Source organism: Heterodontus francisci, chromosome 7, assembly GCF_036365525.1.
Source record: "Heterodontus francisci isolate sHetFra1 chromosome 7, sHetFra1.hap1, whole genome shotgun sequence".
NCBI lineage: Eukaryota > Metazoa > Chordata > Chondrichthyes > Heterodontiformes > Heterodontidae > Heterodontus > Heterodontus francisci.
The window spans coordinates 104,529,604-104,549,583 of NC_090377.1; the positions used below are offsets into that span (position 1 = coordinate 104,529,604).

At 41.4% G+C, this 19,980-nt stretch overlaps 1 protein-coding gene across 1 annotated transcript in view; it reads right to left on the reverse strand.

Annotated features, from left to right (window-relative positions):
* LOC137372404 (parathyroid hormone 2 receptor-like) overlaps positions 1–19,980 on the reverse strand; it is a 131,307-nt gene that overhangs the window by 14,684 nt on the left and 96,643 nt on the right. The window contains exons 11-12 of the mRNA XM_068036291.1: positions 18,543–18,609; positions 14,109–14,203 (exon numbers count right to left, since the gene is read on the reverse strand). Coding sequence (XP_067892392.1) covers positions 14,109–14,203; positions 18,543–18,609 — 162 coding nt within the window. The remainder of the gene's footprint in view (positions 1–14,108; positions 14,204–18,542; positions 18,610–19,980) is intronic.

Consider the following 19,980-nt stretch of genomic DNA (forward strand, 5'->3'; position numbering starts at 1 on the left):
AAATGGTGAGAGATTGGAAGTGTTATACAGCACAGAAACAGGTCCTTTGGCCCATCATGTCTGTGCCAGCAATGAAGTACCTATTTATTCTAATCCCATTTTTCAGCACTTGGCCCGTAGCCTTGCATGTTATGGCATTTCAAGTGCATATCTAAATACTTCTTAAATGTTGTGAGGGTTCCTGCCTCTACCACCCCTTCAGGTAGTGTGTTCCAGATTCCAACCACCGTCTGGGTGAAAACCTTTTTCCTCAAATCCCCTCTAAAACTCCTGCCCCTTACCTTAAATCTATGCCCCTTGGTTATTGATCCCTCCGCTAAGAGAAAAAGTTTCTTCCTATCTATCCTATCAATGCCCCTCATAATTTTGTATACCTCAATCAGGTCCCCCTGCAGCCTCCTCTGCTCTAAGGAAAACAACCCGAGCCAATCCAGTCTCTCTTCATAGCTGAAATGCTCCAGCCCTGGCAACATCCTGGTGAATCTCCTCTGCACCCTCTCCAGGGCAATCACATCCTTCCTATAGTGTGGTGCTCAGAACTGTGCACAGTACTCCAGCTGTGGCCTAACTAGGGTTTTATGCAACTCCATCAAATCCTCCCTGCTCTTATATTCTATGCCTCGGCTAATAAAAGCAAGTATCCCATATGCCTTCCTAACCACCTTATCTACCTGTGCTGCTGCTTTCAGTGATCTATGGACAAGTACACCAAAGTCCCTCTGACCCTCTGTACTCCCTAGGGTCCTACCATCCATTGTATATTCCCTTGCCTTGTTAATCCTCCCACAATGTATCACCTCACACTTCTCCGGATTAAATTCCATTTGCCACTTCTCCACCCACCTTACCAGCCCATCTATATCATCCTGTAATCTAAGGCTTTCCTCCTCACTATTTACGACACTACCAATTTTCATGTAATCTGCGAACTTACTGATCATACCCCCTATATTCACATCTAAATCATTAATTTAATGATTTAACCACTGACCACCTCCAGGCGCGTATCCATTGTCTCTCGAGATAAGGAGGCCCAAAAGAAAGAAAATCATTAATGTACACTACAAACAGTGAAGGTCCCAACACTGATCCCTGCAGTACAGCACTGGTCACAGGCTTCCACTCGCAAAAACAAACCTTGACCATCACCCTCTGCCTCCTGCCACTAAGCCAATTTTGGATCCAATTTGCCAAATTACCCTGGATCCCATGGGCTCTTAACTTCGTAACCAATCTCCAATACGGGACCTTATTAAAAGCCTTATTGAAGTTCATGTAGACTACATCAACTGTCTTACCCTCATCTACACATCTAGTCACCTCCTCGAAAAATTCAATCAAGTTTGTTAGACACGATCTCCCCCGACAAAGCCATGCTGATTATCCCTGATTAATCCCTGCCTCTCCAAGTGGAGATTAATCCTGTCCCTCAGAAATTTTTCCAATGATTTCCCAACCACTGATGTTAGACTCAGTGGCCTGTAATTACCTGGTTTATCCCTGCTACCCTTCTTGAATAATGGTACCACATTCGCTGTCCTCCAGTCCTCTGGTACCTCTCCTGTGGCCAGAGAGGATTTGAAAATTTGTGTCAGAGCCCTGTTATCTCCTCCCTTGCCTCACGTAACAGCCTGGGATACATCTCATCTGGGCCTGGGGATTTATCCACTTTTAAGCCTGCTAAAGCAGCTAATACTTCCTCCCTTTCAATGCTAATTTGTTCAAATATATCACAATCCCCCTCCCCGATCTTTACATCTACATCATCCTTCTCCATAGTGAACACTGGTGAAAAGTAATCATTTAAAACCTCTGTCCTCCGGCTCCACACACAGACTATCACTCTAGTCTCTAATGGGCCCTACTCTTTCCCTGGTTATCCTCTTGCCCTTAATATACTTACAAAACGCCTTGGGATTTTCCTTCGTCTTGCCCGCCAGTGTTTTTTTATGTCCCCTCTTCGCTCTCCTAATTACTTTTTTAAGTACCCCCCCTACACTTTCTATGCCTCCGCTGTTTTCAGCACTTTGAATCTGCCATAAGCCTCCTTTTTTTCCCTTAACCAATCCTCTATATCCCTTGACATCCAGGGTTCCCTGGATTTGTTGGTCCTACCCATCACCTTTATGGGAACATGTTGGCCCTGAACTCTCACTATTTCCTTTTTGAATGACTCCCACTGGTCTGATGTAGACTTTCCTACAAGTAGCTGTTCCCAGTCCACTCTGGCCAGATCCTGTTTTATCATATTGAAATCGGCCTTCCCCCAATTCAGTACTTTTATTTCCGGTCCCTCTTTGTCCTTTTCCATAACTGCGTTAAATCTTACAGAGTTATGGTCACTATCCCCGAAATGCTCCCCCACTGATACTTCTACCACTTGTCCAGCTTCATTCCCCAGGGATAGGTCCAGTACCGCCCCTTCCCTTTGTTGATGTGCAAAGGGACCTGGGCATCCTTGCTCATGAGTCACTGAAAGCTAACATGTAGGTGCAGCAAGCAATTAGGAAGGCAAATGGTATGTTGCCTTTATTGCAAGAGTAAAGATGTCTTGCTGCAATTTTATAGAGCCTTGGTGAGACCTCATCTTGAGTATTGTGTATCATTTTGGTCTCCTTACCAAAGGAAGGTTATACTTGCCATAGAGGAAGTGCAATGCAGGTTCAGCAGACTAATTCCTGGGATGGTGGGATTGTCCCATGAGGAGAGATTGAGGAGGCTGTGCCTGTATTCTCCAGCATTTAGAAGGATGAGAGGCAATCTCATTGAAACATACAACATTTTTACAGTGTTCGACTGTAGGGTAGCTGCAGGTTTCCCCATCTCAGAATAAGGGCTAGACCATTTAAGAGGAATCATTAGAATTCTTTACTCCAGAGGATGGTGGAGGCTCAGTCATTGAGTAAGTTCAAGACTAGAGATCGATAGATTTCTAGATATTAAAGGCACAAAGGAATATGGGAATATTGTAGGAAAATAGCATTGAGATAGAAGATCAGCCATGATCTAGCTGAATGGTGGAGCAGGCCGAATGGCCTACTCCTTCTCCTATTTCTTATTTCTGCCACATATAGGGCGGAATTCCTTGAGGGGTCTGTTACTGTGGTTAGGGTTGCAGGCTTGTCTGCTTGGGCACCCTTTTCTAGGCTAGCCTTTTGAACTCTTACAACATTTATTGGTTTCCCTTTTAACTTGCAGCATTCAGCTTTCACATGCCATGCTTTACTGCAAAAGGAACACACAGATCTCTGTAAAACATTCCTGCCCTCTACATTCTCTTTCCTTACTGATGGAGGGCTTTGTGCATTCTCACTGTTGGTTCCCTTTTCACTAGCACCCCATCTTGTATCTTTATTACCCCACTTTCTGTCCTTCCTGGACCTCTGGAGATTGTAATGGAAGGTTTTTCCCTTAAAAAAGGATTTACGAGTAAGCTCATAATCATCTGCCCTCACAGCTGCTTCTCTTACCCTTGTGATTCTTTGTTCTTCAATATGAGTTTTTATGTTAAGGGGAATGCTATTTTTAAATTCTTCTAGCAAAATCACTTCTCTCAAATTTTCATATGAGAGGTCTAACATGAGAGATCAGATCCAGTGATCAAAAGCCATGTTTTTAATTCTTTCAAATTCAACATAGGTTTGGGTTGGTTTTGTCCTCGTATTTCCAAACAGTTGCTGATAGGCTTCAGGAAATAACTCATATGCATTTAATATAGCAGCTTTAGTCTGGTCATAATCAAGGGACTTTCCTCTGATAACATGGACTAAGCTTCGCGAGCTCTGCCCATCAATTTGCTTTGTAAAAGGAGGGTCCAATATTCTTTCGGGCCATGTTAGCTTGTTAGCTATTTTTTCAAAGGAGATAAAATAGGACTCGGCCTCTTCCTCATTGAATCTTGGCACTAATCGTGAGTCTCAAAACATCAAAGTTTTGCTCCAAATTGGGGATAACGTTTGAGTCGCTGGTGGCATTCTCACCTTGTGCCTGCAGCTTTTCTATCTCAAACTTTCTTGCTGCTTCTTCTCTTTCCTTCTACAATTGCATCTCCTCTCTTCTCAACTGCACCTCCTCTTTTTTCAACTGAATTCTAGCTAGGGCTTGTTTCAAATTCCATGTTTACTACTTCTCATTCAGGGGTAAATTTAAAATGGTTAGTTAGATTCTCTACTATTTCAGGTTCCTTTGTTTTTTTTGTTTGAAAGTGACTCCCACCTCACTAGATAGGGTCTTTAAATCTTCAATACTTAATTTATTTGGCTTATCGTGGGAGATGTCTCCCTGCCTTAAAAACTCTTCAGCATTAAACGTGGCCATGTCTTTTTGTTTCTAGCACTGTAGAGAAAAAAAAAACTGATGTGAGAAAACTTGTTTTGTTCTCTTTTCCACAGTTTCAGAGGTCAATTTCCCTCCCTTTTCCAAATCTCTTGTTTAGTCTCCCAATTTGTTTTAGATAGATTGGTAAGTGGTTCTCACTGTTCACCTCCCAACTGATGGCAATCGTGTTTTGTTCAAATGATGCTTTTGCTCCTCAATGTCTTTAGGGGCAAATAAACAGACAAATTACAGGTTTTCTGGTAGGGAAAAAAATAACTATTCATTTCTAAACAAATCCTGAAATGATCACAACCTCACTCACACACATATTCACCCACATGTACATACACAAAAAAAGATGGATAGCGAGAAAAGGGTAAGAGATAGTTTAAAGTCCCAAGTGAGATAAGTGTTCACTGTTGATAGAAGATTATTGAGTCTTCTTGGGAAGCAAAGACTTTGAAAAAAAAGTTGCAGGCCTGATTATTCTCAGTCTTGAACTTGCATATGTTTGTTGAGCTCTAGTGGCTGTAATACAGCCCAAAGCTGGTGGTATATAGTTTATTACCTTCACAGATGGTTAGTCTCAAAGTCACTTTGTGATGTTTCTGCTGTGGTGGCTATTCTTGGTCAGCAGGGTTCTTTTCTTCTCTGGATCCTTCTCACAGACTTTCTGTGATGTTGGCTTGATCTCTTCCCTCTCTCTCTCCAGAGAGCTACCTTTTAAGGTAAAATATCTCTCACATTAGCTTCTGTTAGGAGGCACATGACCGTCTCCCCTGTTGTAACCACATAATGGGCCAAGATATGATACGAGAGATGCAGTGGCAGGCATTTAAGGAAATATTTCAGAATACTCAGAAAAGATACATTCCAGTGAGAAAGAAAGACTCTAAGAGAAGGATGCTCCATTCGTGGCTAACTAAGGAAGTTAAAGATAGGATTAAATTAAAAGAAAACGCATATAATTCTGCAAAAATGAGTGGCAGGTCAGAAGATTGGGCAGAATATAAAGAACAGCAAAGAATGATTTAAAGGTTAATAAGGAGGGAGAAATTAGAGTACGAGAGAAATCTAGCTGGGAATATAAAAACTGATAATAAGAGTTTCTGAAGGTATTTAAAAAGGAAAAGAGTAAGTAACATGAGCATTGCTCCTCTAAAGAGTGAGTCTGGTGAATTAATAATGGAAAACAAGGAGATGATGGATGAATTGAATAGGTATTTTGCATCTGTCTTCATTATAGAGGATACAAATAACATCTCAGACATAATTGTGAATCAGGAGGTAAAAGGGAGGGAGGAACTTAAAACAATACAATCACCAGGCAAAGGGTACCGAAAAGATTGTTAGAACTAAAAGCTGACAGGTACCCAGGTCCTGGTGGACTTCATCCTAGGGTCTTAAAAGAAGTGGCTGCTGAGATAGTAGATGTATTGGTTTTAATTTCCAAAATTCCCTAGATTCTGGAAAGGTCCCATCTGATTGGAAAATAGCAAATGTGAGTCCTCTATTCAAGAAAGGAGGGAGATAGAAAACAGGAAACTACAGGCCAGGTTACATAGGAACATAGGAGCAGGAGTAGGCCATTCAGCCTTTCAAGCTTGCCCTGCCATTCAATACAATCATGGCTGATCATCCACTTCAAGGGCGGCACAGTGGCGCAGTGGTTAGCACTGCAGCCTCACAGCTCCAGGGACCCAGGTTCCATTCTGGGTACTGCCTGTGCGGAGTTTGCAAGTTCTCCCTGTGACTGTGTGGGTTTTCGCCGGGTGCTCTGGTTTCCTCCCACAGCCAAAGACTTGCAGGTTGATAGGTAAATTGGCCATTGTAAATTGCCCCTAGTGTAGGTAGGGAATATGGGATTACTGCAGGGTTAGTATAAATGGGTGGTTGTTGGTCGGCACAGATTCGGTGGGCCGAAGGGCCTGTTTCAGTGCTGTATCTCTAAATAAATAAATGTCTTTTTCCCACACTATCCTCATATCCCTTTATCTCATTGGTATTTAGAAATCTGTCAATCTCTGCTTTAAACATACTCAATGACTGAGCTTCCACAGCCCTCCGGGGTAGAGAATTCCAAAGATTCACAACCCTTTGGGTAAAGAAATTTCTCCTCATCTCTGTCCTAAGTGGCTTCCCCTTATTTTGAAATTGCGTCCCCTGGTTCTAGACTCCCCAACTAGGGGAAGCATCTTAGCTACATCTACCCTGTCTATCCCTTTGAGTATTTTGTAGGTTTCAATGAGATCACCTCTCATTCTTCGAAACTCTAGAGAATACAGACCCAGTTTCCCCAATCTCTCTTCATAGGACAGTCTTACCATCCCGGGAACAAGTCTGGTGAACCTTTGTTGCACTCCCGCTATGGCAAAATATCCTTCCTAAGGTAAGGGGACCAAAACTGCACACAGTACTCCAGGTGCGGTCAAACCAAGGTTCTATACAAATGAAGCAAGACTTCACTACTCCTGTACTCAAATCCTCTTGTGATAAAGACTAACATAACATTAGCCTTCGTAATTGCTTGCTGCACCTGCATGTTAGCTTTCAGTGACTTATTGACAGGGACACCTTTGTACATCTACACTTTCTAATCTCTTACCATTTAAGAAATATTCTGCACATCTATTCCTCCTACCAAAGCGGATAACCTCACATTTTTCCACATTCTATTTCATCTGCCACATTCTTGCCCACTCACTAAGTCTGTCCAAATCCCCTTGAAGCCGCTTTGCATCTTCCTCACAACACATATTCCCACCTAATTTTGTGTCATCTGCAAACTTGGAAATATTACATCTTGTCCCCACATCCAAAGCATTGATCTATATTGTGAGCAGAGGGGCCCAAGTACTGATCCCTGTGGTACCCCACGAGTCACACGCTGCCAATGCGAGAATGACGCTTTTATTCCTACTCCCTGCTTTCTGCCTGTTAACCAATCCTTTATCAATACCAATATATTACCTCCTATCCCATGTGCTTTAATTTTGCTAACCAACCTCCTGTAACTTAACATTTGTCATAGGGAAAATGCTGGAACCTGTTACTAAGGAGTTATAGCGGGGCACTTATAAAACCTCAAGGTAAGCAGGCAGAGTCAACATGGTTTTACGAAAGGGAAATCATGTTTGACTAATTCATTGGAGGTCTTTAGCGAAATGGATAAAGGGGAACCTGTGGATGTGGTGTACTGGTTTTCCAGAAGGCATTTGACAAGGTGCCACATCAAAGGTTACTAAGCAAAATAACAGCTCATGGTGTATGGGGTGACATATTAGCATGAACACGGAACATGGAACTTGAGCGGCAGCTGGCGACACTGTGTTGCATTCGTGAGGTCGAGAGCTACGTGGAGAGCATGTTTATGGATGTGGTCACCCCACAGCCTAAGAGTATGCAGGGAGAGAGGGAACAGATGACCACCAGGCAGTCAAAAAGAATTAGGCAAGTAATGCAGGAGACCCCTGAAAGTATCTCATTCTCCAACAGGTATTCAGTTCTGAGGACTGAGGACAGTGATGCTTCATCTGGGAGTGCAGCCAGAGCCAAGTCCATGGCAGCACGGGTGGCTCAGCTGCACAGGGGGGTACAGGGAAGACTGGAAGAGCCATAGTGATAGGTGATTCAATAGTCAGGGGAACAGACAGGCATTTCTGTGGCCGCAGACATGAATCCAGGATTGTGTGTTGCCTCTATGGTGCCAGGGTCAAGGATATCACTGAGCGGTTAGAGAGCATCCTAAAGAGGGAGGGTGAACAACCAGCTTTCGTGGTCCACATCAAAACCAACGACAAAGATAGAAAGAGGGATGTGGTCCTGCAGTCACAATTTATTGAGCTAGTTAAGGAATTAGCAAGCAGAGCCTCAAAAGTAGAAATATCTGGATTACTCCCAGTGCCACACGCAAGTGAGTATAGAAATAGAAGGATAGGACAGATGAACGTGTGGCTGGAGAGATGGTGCAGGAGGGAGGACTTTAGATTCCTGGGACATTGGGACTGGCTCTGGGGGAGATGGGACCTGTACAGGCCAGACGGGTTGCCCCTGAACAGAGCCAGGACTGAGCTCCTTGCGGAACATTTTGCGAGTGCTGTTGGGGAAGGTTTAAACTAGTTTGGCAGGGGAATGGGGACCTGAGGGTGGACTCAGGTGGGACAAAATCAGAAATGATAATGGAAGACAGAAAATTAATGGATGAGTCTGGAAGACAGAGGAAACAAAGGTTAGAAAATAAAAAAAAGAGTTTGGCAGTGCTCAAGAGTATCTATTTCAATGCAAGGAGTATAGTAAATAAAGCAGATGAGCTGAGGGTACTGATAGACATGTGGCAGTATGATATCATAGCTATTACAGAAGCATGGCTTAAGGAGGGACAGGAATGGCAGCTCAACGTTCTTGGTAACAGGGTTTTCATGACCAGAGGTGTAGATGAGGGTAAAGCAGTTGATGTCATCTACACGGACTTCAGTAAGGCTTTTGATATGGTCCCGCATGGGAGATTGGTTAAGAAAGTAAGAGCCCATGGGATCCAGGATAATTTGGCAAATTGGATTGAGGGGGGGCCTGATTGAGGTATACAAAATTATGAGGGGCAGTGATAGGATAGAGAGGAAGAAACTTTTTCCCTTAGCGGAGAGGTCAGTAACTAGGGCATAGATTTAAGTTATGGGGCAGGAGGTTTAGAGGGGAGTTGAGGAAAAATCTTTTCACGCAGAGAGTGGTTGGAATCTGGAACACACTGCCTGAAGGGGTGGTAGAGGCAGGAACACTCACAACATTTAAGAAGTATTTAGATGAGCACTTGAAACGCCATAACATACAAGGCTACGGGCCAAGTGCGGTGAAGTGGGATTAGATTTGGACGGGTACTTGATGGTCGGTGCAGGTGCGTTGGGCCAAAGGGCCTGTTTCTTTGCTGTAAAACTCTATGACTCTAAAACACCTGTCCTGCCACTGTCACTTATGCTATTAGTTAAGTTACTTTAATTACTTTCTTAATTAAGTTAGAATAATTTCTATGTATAATAGAACTTAGTGTGCTTATTATATGCTAGTACCACCTACAAATAAAGTTATACTTTTCTTGATTACACAGATATGTAAACCTCCCTACTGGTAATAAACCTTACCAACGTTAATAAAGCTTTGCCAATACTAATAAACCTTACTCTTAGTAAACCTACAAATACTGATAAACTCTAATAATACTTAATACAGCTTGTGTATTAAATTGTCCTAATTTGAACTAATACACTCCCTGCTGGTCTCTCTCTCTCACTCTGTATTACAAATTACAAAGTCCACCTTAGTTTTTAGTTTATATACTAATGAATCGATCAAGTCTTATTTCATATTTGATAGATTTAGATTAAATTAAACTAGCAGTTTACCGATACACTCTGTTTCCCTGCTCTCTGTTCATTGTGGCATCACTCAGATGTCACGTTTTGATTTTTTTCCCTGCTCTGCTCACGCCGTTCTCTCTCTCTCTCGCTGGCCTCCGAACCCACCCGGTGCGCTTTTTAAATCTCCACTCTGCTCCCACTGCTCTCTCTCTGTCTCTGGCCTCTGAACCCCCAGCATGCTTTTTAAATCGCTGCTCTGCTCCACTGCTCTCTCTCTCTCTCCAGCCTCCGACCTTTTGACACGCTTTTTAAATCTCCAGCAGGGTTTTTGAATATTTTTAAGACAGAGGTGGATAAATTCTTGACTAACAAAGGAGTCAAAGGGTATTGGGGGTAGGTGGGAAAGTGGAGTTGAGGCCATGATCAGATCAGCCATGATCTTATTAAATGGAGGATCAGGCACAAAGGGGTCAAATGGCCTACTCCTGCTCCTAACTCGTATGTTCATATGTTCATATAACCATGGCCATCGTTTGATGTTTGCATGGGAATCATTCTGTTATGATGTTGCTGCTGTACACCTTAGTCATGTTGGTTTGGCTATGAGCCAGACTGTCTCCAGCATCCTCTGTTAATTCATTCATGTCAACCAGTCATTAATATCCAATAGCTCCTTTTAATTTCAAAGGGGTTCTCCCCAGAGCTATTTCAGATGAGGTTAATGAGCCTCGTCCTGGCAGACAAGTTTGTGGATTTTCAGCAAAGGAGGGGGTCACATGGCCGCTGCTCCATTTTTATCGTGTATAAGAGTTCCCCACTATCAACATCCTGGGGGTTACCATTGATTAGAAACTGAACTGGAGTAGCCATATAAATACTGTGGCTACAAGAGCAAGTCAGAGGCTAGGAATCCTGCGGTGAGTAACTCACCTCCTGACTCCCCAAAGCCTGTCCACCGTCACAAGGAGTGTGATAAAATAACCTCCACTTGCCTGGATGAGTGCAGCGCCAACAACATTCAAGACGCTTGACACCATCCAGGACAAAGCAGCCCGCATGATTGGCACCCCATCCACAAACATTCACTCCTTCCACCACCGACGCACAGTGGCAGCAGTGTGTACCATCTACAAGATGCACTGCAGCAATGCACCAAGGCTCCTTAGACAGCACCTTCCAAAGAAGGACAAGGACAGCAGTTGCATGGGAACACCACCACCTGCAAGTTCCCCTCTAAGCCACACACCATCCTGTCTTGGAGCTATACTGCCATTCCTTGACAGTCGCTGGGTCAAAATTCTGGAACACCCTTCCTAACAGCACTGCGGGTGCACCTACGCCACATGGACTGCAGCGGTTCAAGAAGGTGGCTCACCACCACCTTCTCAAGGGCAATTAGGGATGAATAAATTTTTAACAAGTGCCCATGTTCTTTGTTTAGCCGTTAACCTTTAAAAAAAAAATCATACTATTTCCATTTCATTGTTTATTTCATCATGGCTCCTTCTGTGCATGACAGCATTGTAAATCACAGTCCTAAGAAAACTTCAAACTACCACCCCAGAACCAGTATTGATGTCGATATGATCCTCTCAAAAGAGCACTGTAGATTGGGAATCCAAATTGGGTTCCTCTCATGGTCACAATATGCAATGTTACCAGCAGAATTTTTCACAGCACAGCACCCACAAACTTTCTAATATTTGGAACAGTGATATGAATGCTGGGCTTTGTAGCATAATTATGTTTTAAAAACAGTGATTTTTTTAAATGTATTTTGTTACAGCAGAGGCGGGAGGAGTGCACTGTTTATTCTAGTCTCACTTCTCCACAGGTCACAACATATATTTTAAATGTTCCCACTTACTAATGCAGTCAATCACATACTCTATATTTCTCAGAATATAACACACTAACCAGGTTTCTTTAATGAACAACAAAATTATCAGTTTATTATAGAACAAGTCACTCAGTTGAAAAAAAACTGGTCCAACATTTATTCAGTTTGACTATGAATTTCTCAAAAATATTTTAACAAAAAAAACAATCACTTCCATAACAATTTTAAGATGGAGTCAGAGAAGTCAGATGACCTCACATCAACTCTGCTTAAAGACAAGACAGGGATTTTGGTTACCATGACAACAAAGAACCCATATCAAAGACATTTTTGAAAAGCAGAAACTGCAGAGGTATAACACCTGAAGAACAGACTTTCAGATTGTAAACAAGAAGTCAGCGATCTGAAAATGTAAATACAAATGCAGTTGCTAACACCTGGAAACAATGGAAAGCGCAGGTGGCTCTGCTAGAACCTGTGTCCTTTGCAAATTAAAAAAGACAATTGGCTATTGACTTTTGATTCCAGATAAATTCAACAGATTTTCAGAAGGCAGGCAAGGCTGTAAGGAAGGCCAGAAGAAGACCAGTGGTGGCAGCCTCAGAATGGAGAGAGAGAGGGATCACCTGCTCTGAGAAGACTGATACAGTGAAAGGCTCTGAAGACTTGAACCTGTTTTGAAAGTTGAGGTTTACGGAGAAGTAAAAGACCAACAGGATTCAACAGATCATCCTCTGCCATTTCCACCACATGCAGTATGATGCCACGATCAAAAACATCTTCCCCTCATCTTTCAGTATTCTAAAGGCAGTGTTCCCTACACGACACACTGGCCCACTCCTCAATTACCCCCAACACCCCCTCCCTTTCCCACGGCATCTTTCCAAACAAACACAGGAGATGTAAAACATACCCTTTTAATTCCTCCCTTCTTATTGTCCAAGGCGTCAAACACTCCTTCGAAGTAAAAAAGCAATTTACTTGTACTTCTTTCAATTTATTATCCTGTATTTGCTGCTCATGATGTGGTCTCCTCTACACTGGGGAGACCAAATGCAGACTGCGTGACAGCTTTGCTGAAGTTTGACCCTGAGTTCCCAGTCACCTGTCATTTTAATTCTCCACCTTGCTCCCACTCTGACCTTTCTGTCCTTGGCCTGCTGCAGTGTTCCAAAGAAGCTCAACACAAGTTGGAGGAATAGCATCTCATCTTTACAGCTTTCTGGACTCAACACTGAGTTCAAAAGTTTTAGATCATAACCTCTGCCCCCATTTTGTTCCTTTTTTTGCTGGCTTGTTTTTTCTCTTGTTTCTTTCTCAATTCCTTTACTTTAAATTCCGACAGCTGCTATCCCGCCATTCACACCTCCTCTAGTCACATCTTTTGTTTCTTTACTTGTCCCATTACCACTCCCTTTGGTTTTTCACCATGAAACGTTTTGTCATTTAATCTCTCCTGCCCTCCACATTATCAGAGACCTTCCCTTTTGTTCTTCTTCCCAACCTCACACCTTTCAGTTGTTCAAAACCTATGTTATTTCTAACTTTTCTCAGTTCTGATGAAAGGTCACAGATTTAAATACTAATTCTGTCTCTCTATCCATTGTAAGTTTTATATGAGCTATGGAGTAGGACAAGGAGCAATCCAGAATAAAAAATAAAAATGAAGGAGGGGGTTAATTTCAGCACATTGAGAAGGGAGATGCTTCAGGTAGAGTCTAGATACATTCCCACCAAGGGGAAACAGACAGCAACCAAAGCCAGAGCTCTTTGGATGACAAAGGAGTTCGAGACTAGAATTAGAGAGTTAAAGATCATCCATTGGCACTTCTGGCTGAAGATTGTTGCACGAAGGCAGCTCACCACCACCTTCTCAAGGGCAATTAGGGATGGGCAATAAATGCTGGCCCACATCCCATGAACAAATAAAAAAAGCCAGCCATTTGCATTCACATGCTGAGCTTCAATATCATTGAAGATGGGGATGTTCATGGAGCTTCTTTCTCCCAATAGTTGTTTAATTGCACACCACCATTCACAACTGGATGTGGCAGGACTGCAGAGCTTTGATCTCATCTATTAGTTGTGGGATCACCTAGCTCTGTTCACAGCATGTTCCTTCCACTGTTTAGCATGTAGCCTTGTGTTGTGAATTGAGTGAAGAAAAGATTAAGAGGATATTTAATAAAGATGTTTAAAATCCTGAAGAGTTTAGATAAAGTTAGGAGAAACTATTCCCAGTGGCTGAAGGTTCAATAACCAGAGATTTAAGATGATTAACAGAAGGACCAGGGCAACATGAGGAAAAACGTTTGAAAGCAATGAATGGTTAGGATTTGGAATACACTGTCTGATAGGGTGGTAGAAACAAATACAGTAGTAGCTTTCAAATGGGTATTGGATAAATACTTGATTGAGAAAAAATTGCCAGGATATGAGGATAGAATGTAGGAGTGAGACTAACTGGATTGCCCTTTGAAAGAATGGCACAAACTCAATGGACCAAATGTCCTCCTTCTGCACTGTAATGTTCTATGATAGACAGAAACCAATCACCATTCATGCAAATTTAACAACAGGTTGCTCCTACATCAGATTACCTGTACTGCTTTCTTGCATCATATCGCCCAGCATTTGTTTCACGAAGCTTGGTAGCCAGAACCCGAACAATATTCACAAACAAGATAAAGTTTACCTGAAAAATATGAGACAGAAATGGGTCATTATTTTACTGACACTGTAATCATCCATCCTTATGTAGTTGCAAAGCCTTTATCTTTGTGCATTGATTCATGCTAATTATCTTTTGCAATCTAATAATAGCGAAATTAGTGTGCATTGTTACAGAGAGCACCATCCTGTTTTGTAGCCATGGTACAGCACCTGTAGGATAGAAATTCACAGGACTATTTGCAGTAACTATGAGCATGCTGACAGTGAGTTGCTTCAAGACAGTTGAAATGAGGTGATGTGGATTAGCAGACTGGATACACATTCAGTCATAACTGATGGACATATAGGATCCTCTCTAGCAGTATGAGGTTGAGGTTAGTAAGGATGCTGTTTGAAATAAAAATACACAATATTAACACAAGTTGCAATATATTAGGCAGATACAGCATAGTGAATGAGAAATAGAACAGCTCAAACTGGTGGAGCTGAGTTCTGAGGTCAAGGTTGAGGCACAGGAGATGAATTTTTATTATCCATTTGTCCAGAAATATAACTGACTTGAGTGTTTGCTATCAGTATGATGTGGCAGTTGTTTCATTCCCAGCACTGAAGACATTTGATCTAAAAGTGGGTTTGGCTTAGTGGTAGTATTCCTGCTAAAGTATCACATAAAAGGCTGGTTAATAAAATTGAGGCTCATGGATTAGGAGGGTAGGCATCAGCTTGGATAAGAATTGGCTTAAGTGAGTCATGGTAAGTGGTTGTTTTCAGACTGGAGGATGGTAGACAGTGGTGTTCCCCAAGGGTCAGTGCTAGGACCATTGCTTTTCTGATACATATAAATGACTTGGATATTGGAATACAGGGTAAAATTTCAAAATTTGCAGATGATACTATACTTGGAGGTGTGGCAAACAGTAAGGATGATACCAGTCAACTGCAATAGGACATGGATAGGCTAGCAGAATGGGCAGGCAAGTGGCAGATGGAATTTAATACAGAGAAGTGTGAGGTGATGCATCTTGGCAAAAGGGACAGGGAGAGGCAATATAGACTAAATGGCACAGTTCTAAAGAGTGTACAGGGACAGAGGGGCTTAGCGGGTTCATATGCATAGATAATTGAAGGTGGCAGGACATATTGAGAGGGTAGTTAGCAAAGCATATGGGATCTTAGGCTTCATACATAGAAGTATTGAATACAAAAGCAGGGAAGTTATGCTGAACCTTTACAAAGCTATGGTTCGGCCACAACTAGAGTTTTGCATCCAGTTCTGGTCACCACACTTTAGAAAGGAAGTGAGGGTTCTTGAGAGGGGGCAGAGGAGATTTACCAGAATAATTCCAGGGATGAGGGACTTTAGTTACAAGGTTAGTTTGGAGAATCTGGGGTTGTTCTCCTTGGAGCAAAGGAGACTGAGAGGGAGATTTGATAGAGGTGTACAAGATTATGACTCTTTTAGAGAAGCTGGACAAAGAAAAGCTGTTACCATTAGTTAATGATACAAGAACTAGGGGACACAAATTTAAGGTTTTGGGCAAGAGATGCAGGGGTGATGTGAGAAATAACCTTTTTACACAGCGAGTGGTAATGACCTGGAACTCGCTGCTGATGAGGATAGTGGAAGTGGAAATGATGAATTATTTGAAAACAAAATTGGATGGGCACTTGAGGGAAATAAACTAGCAGGGCAACGGGTATAAAATGGGGGAATGGAATGGATTGGATTGCTCTGCAGAGAGCCAGCAAGGACTTGATGGACCAAATGGCCTCCTTCCGTGCCATTATAACTCTATATTCTGTACAAAGCATAACATTGCAAGACACCCCTCCTTTGAGACGCCAATCAATTTCTTTTTGGAAAACATTCAGACAGTTTTATGTGCATCCACCCATTTAATATTAGAGATTTCTTTTCTCTCCAGCATTTGCTTCAAGCCAGCAAGGTCAATCCGTAACCTTTTCTCACTCACACTTTTTGTCGAGTGTACATTATCCCACAAGGAATGATTATCAACATAAAATTCAGAGGGTATACTATCTTCAGTATGCCCATTGTATAGAATCTCATTTAAAATATTTGACAAATAGAATCCCACATCCACTGCCTGCACAAGAGCCAGTGTTTCAGCCGCCAAAATACTTTTAACAATCCTTTTTATTTTCTTAGCTTCCCAAGCTGAAGGACAACATTTCCCATTCTTACTGAGAGGGGCAAAGTTTAGAGGGGATGTGCGTGGCAAGTTCTTTACCCAGAGGGTGGTGAGTGCCTGGAACTTGTTGCCGGGGGAGGTGGTGGAAGCAGGTACCATAGAAACGTTTAAGAGGCATCTTGACAAATACATGAATAGGATGGGAATAGAGGGATACAGACCCCGGAAGTGCAGAAGGTTTTAGTTTAGGCAGGCATCAAGATCGGCGCAGGCTTGCAGGGCCGAATGGCCTGTTCCTGTGCTGTACTGTTCTTTGTTCTTTGTACTCTTAAGAAACATTATGAAACCAGCTGCACTAGAAGATCCATCAGGAAGATTAGTTTGTGAAACAATGCTAAAAATTATTAATTTCATGTTCTTTTGGTTACCTAAGGATGGGAACCTAAGTATGCATTTCTCCAGATTTAATTTTTCTAATGTTTTATTTGTCCTTAAAATATTCTCTACTTTAGGATGTTTCTTCATAGTACTTTGCTCTAACACATCGAAACCAGCGTCTGGTCTTGTCTGTGTGCCCAACCAATTCAACTGACCAATCAAGTTTCACAATTTCTCAATTTTTTTTAGATATATCATCTGTGATAACTTAGTATGAATAACCAGGATGGGAGTAACATTCTCTAAATTGATATATTTATGAATGTTGGAGCAAGCATCATGCAACTTATAACTTTATTGCTCAAGTTTTATTTGGATGGGTTACAGTGGAACCTTGCCAATAGGCTCTATATATATGGATGACATGTTGAGGCGTTCTGGATCAGACATTCATTATAGAAACCTCCGATTTTTAAATTGATGGAAATAGAAATTGGGCAGTTTCTGTAACAGGTGACCGATCCGTAATGCCAGTTTTACAACCAAGTGACAAATTAAAAATCTACCCCACTGTTTCAACTCACCATGCATTAATTTTATGAAAAAGAAAGACTGAAGATAGGTTCACAAATTGTAATATAATCATATAACAATGAGCTGTGTATGATGTACTTAGGTTCCTCGGTGTACTTACATTTTTTTTATTTTCTCCAAGGTAAAGTTTTCAGATATATCTTTAGCTTTTTCTGAAAAAAACTGTGCTCACTTCAGACTGTGAGCAAAGATAGCTCGTTGCTATGGAAACCTCAAATAATATTGCATAGAAGGTATGTTAAACTCAGTTTTAAACCCACCTTAGTGAGACAGAAAAGCGAACATAATTGACTAGAATACTACAGTGTGCTACTTTATCATCACCTCTTGCACCAGCTCAATAAGATGTTGATACATTTCTTGCAATGAGCAACTCACTTACACTTCATCTTGTAGCATAATTCAACAATCAAAAGCAATTCTTAAAAAATGGTACATTCCATCATTTTGTATGGCACAATGTAGAATAACAGTTCATCACAACTCTATAATGGTGAAGGTAGCTTAGCTTCAAGTGCCAGGAAATGGTGTGTTAGATAACAGAGACATGTGACATGAATGTATTTGCCGGTGAAAGTTTGTGAAACTCTCATTGCAGCACAATAGAGGTATGAATTCAATAAAACTAAACCTACTGAAAATAATGTTCATGCCTAATATGTGTTCAACTGTTTTGTTCTGTCTCCATCAGATATATTCCTTTACTTCTGTAATAAGGCTCCTTGACCTGTACATCTTCGTTACATTTTGTGCTTCAAAGAACATTATAGTTTAGTACATTCTTTATTAGGAAACCTTAACAATGAACTATTTTGCACCCCGCTGCATAGTACAGTGTTAAACCACAACAAACCAGGTGGTTCTTGTTTCCTGATATGCAAACCACATTTCAATCAGCAGATTCAGTAAAAATTCAATCTGAATCTTACATTGCTATCCTTTAATAGAGAAATGTTCTATATATGCTATTTTTAAAAACAATTGCTTGAGTTTGCAATATAAAGCTAGCCCAATGCATGTACCTGATCAGAGTACTGTCTGAAGTATGGCTGGAACATCATCATGGTCATAATGATAAAGTAGCTTTGAATTATTTTTATGCAAAACTTTAAAATAAATCTACATTGCTGATCTTGCAACATTTCAATATTTAGCTAATTTACTCTGGCAAATTCTCTCAATGACTCCTCTGATCTGTCAAAACTATAGTAGGAAATCTTCAAATTGTACACTTACCACAATAGCTATGAGAATTGGTGTTTGATAAATCCAATTAAAGTTGCCCACGTTTAGATCCCAGCAGCTTTGCCACGGAAAGAAAGAAAATTATTTTAATACAACCAAAACTTTAATCCTTGGCTTCTTATTATTAGCCTCATTTTCTGATAGCCGGATTTCTTCATTATGCAGAAACAGGCTTTTACTATTCTTTTAGTCACCACAGTTTTACTTGTCTTTGAAATTGAAAGAATAATAAGTGTTGAATTGAGGCACTTGAGATATCAGAAAATAAACATAAGGTGTCCACTTGCCCTCATATCCGATCACGTGGTCCTCAGCCACCTTCCTCTTTCTTCCATTCCAACATACAAAATTTCTACAAACATGCTCTCCCACAATCTCTTCCTCCTCAACCCTCCCCCAACTAACCTATCTGCACATACACTGGCCAAATTAGAGTCTGCACTTGCACCAGTTCCTTTTTCCCATAGTGAAGATTGACATTTAACAGAGTACAAGTGCATTTCCTCTGGCTCACTGTATTCCCTATCGATAATGCAGCCAGGTGCCCAGGATGATGGTCTGCTGGATTCTCCATGTAGCTGTTGCTGGAATGCTTATAACTGATTGCAGCCACAGGCAACAAGACATAATCTGGTAGAATATTAACTCTATAACTATTATAGCAATATTAAGCCTACCAAGTGAAAGACATAGTGGCATAGATGCTGCTGCTGCTGCTTGTAACTACTCCTACCAGATCTGCTGTCATGCTATGGTACACTCGTCTATCTTGCGCCATCCTCACACATCCACTGTAGCTCATTTGCAACTGCTCTGTGACATCCATCATCCAACTACACCTAGATCGACCCCTCTTTCTGCTGCCCTCCACTTTGCCCTCTAGAAGAGATCTCTGTAGCTTTTCAGCTCTGATCAACTGGCCAAAGTACTGATATTTTCTTTTCTGGATGTCACGTCTTAGAGTTCATTTTGCTGTTGCAATTTCAAGCACCTCTTCATTTGTCTTATGGTCTGTATAAGGAATTTTAAGCATACATTTTAGCATTCACATTTCAAAGGCCTCTATTTTCTTCCACAGATCTTTACTTATTGTCCAGGTTTCTGAGGCATACAGGAAGGTAGATAGAATGTAGCATCTTATGAGTTTTGTCCTTGCTAAAAGCTGAAGCTTTCTTGTTGTTAACACATCCTTCAGCTTCACAAAATTACTTCAGGCTATCTCTATCCTTCTTCTGACTTCAGCATCACATCTACCATCTTCTTTTATCATTTGTCCTAAATAGACAAACCTATCCACCTGTTCCATTGTGACACCATCCACTTCAGTCTTCACATTGGTTTCTTCTAATGCATTCGTCCTAACTACCATTGTTTTTCTCTTTTTGATGTTCATACTCAATTCATATTCTAAACTTCTGGATTTTACTTG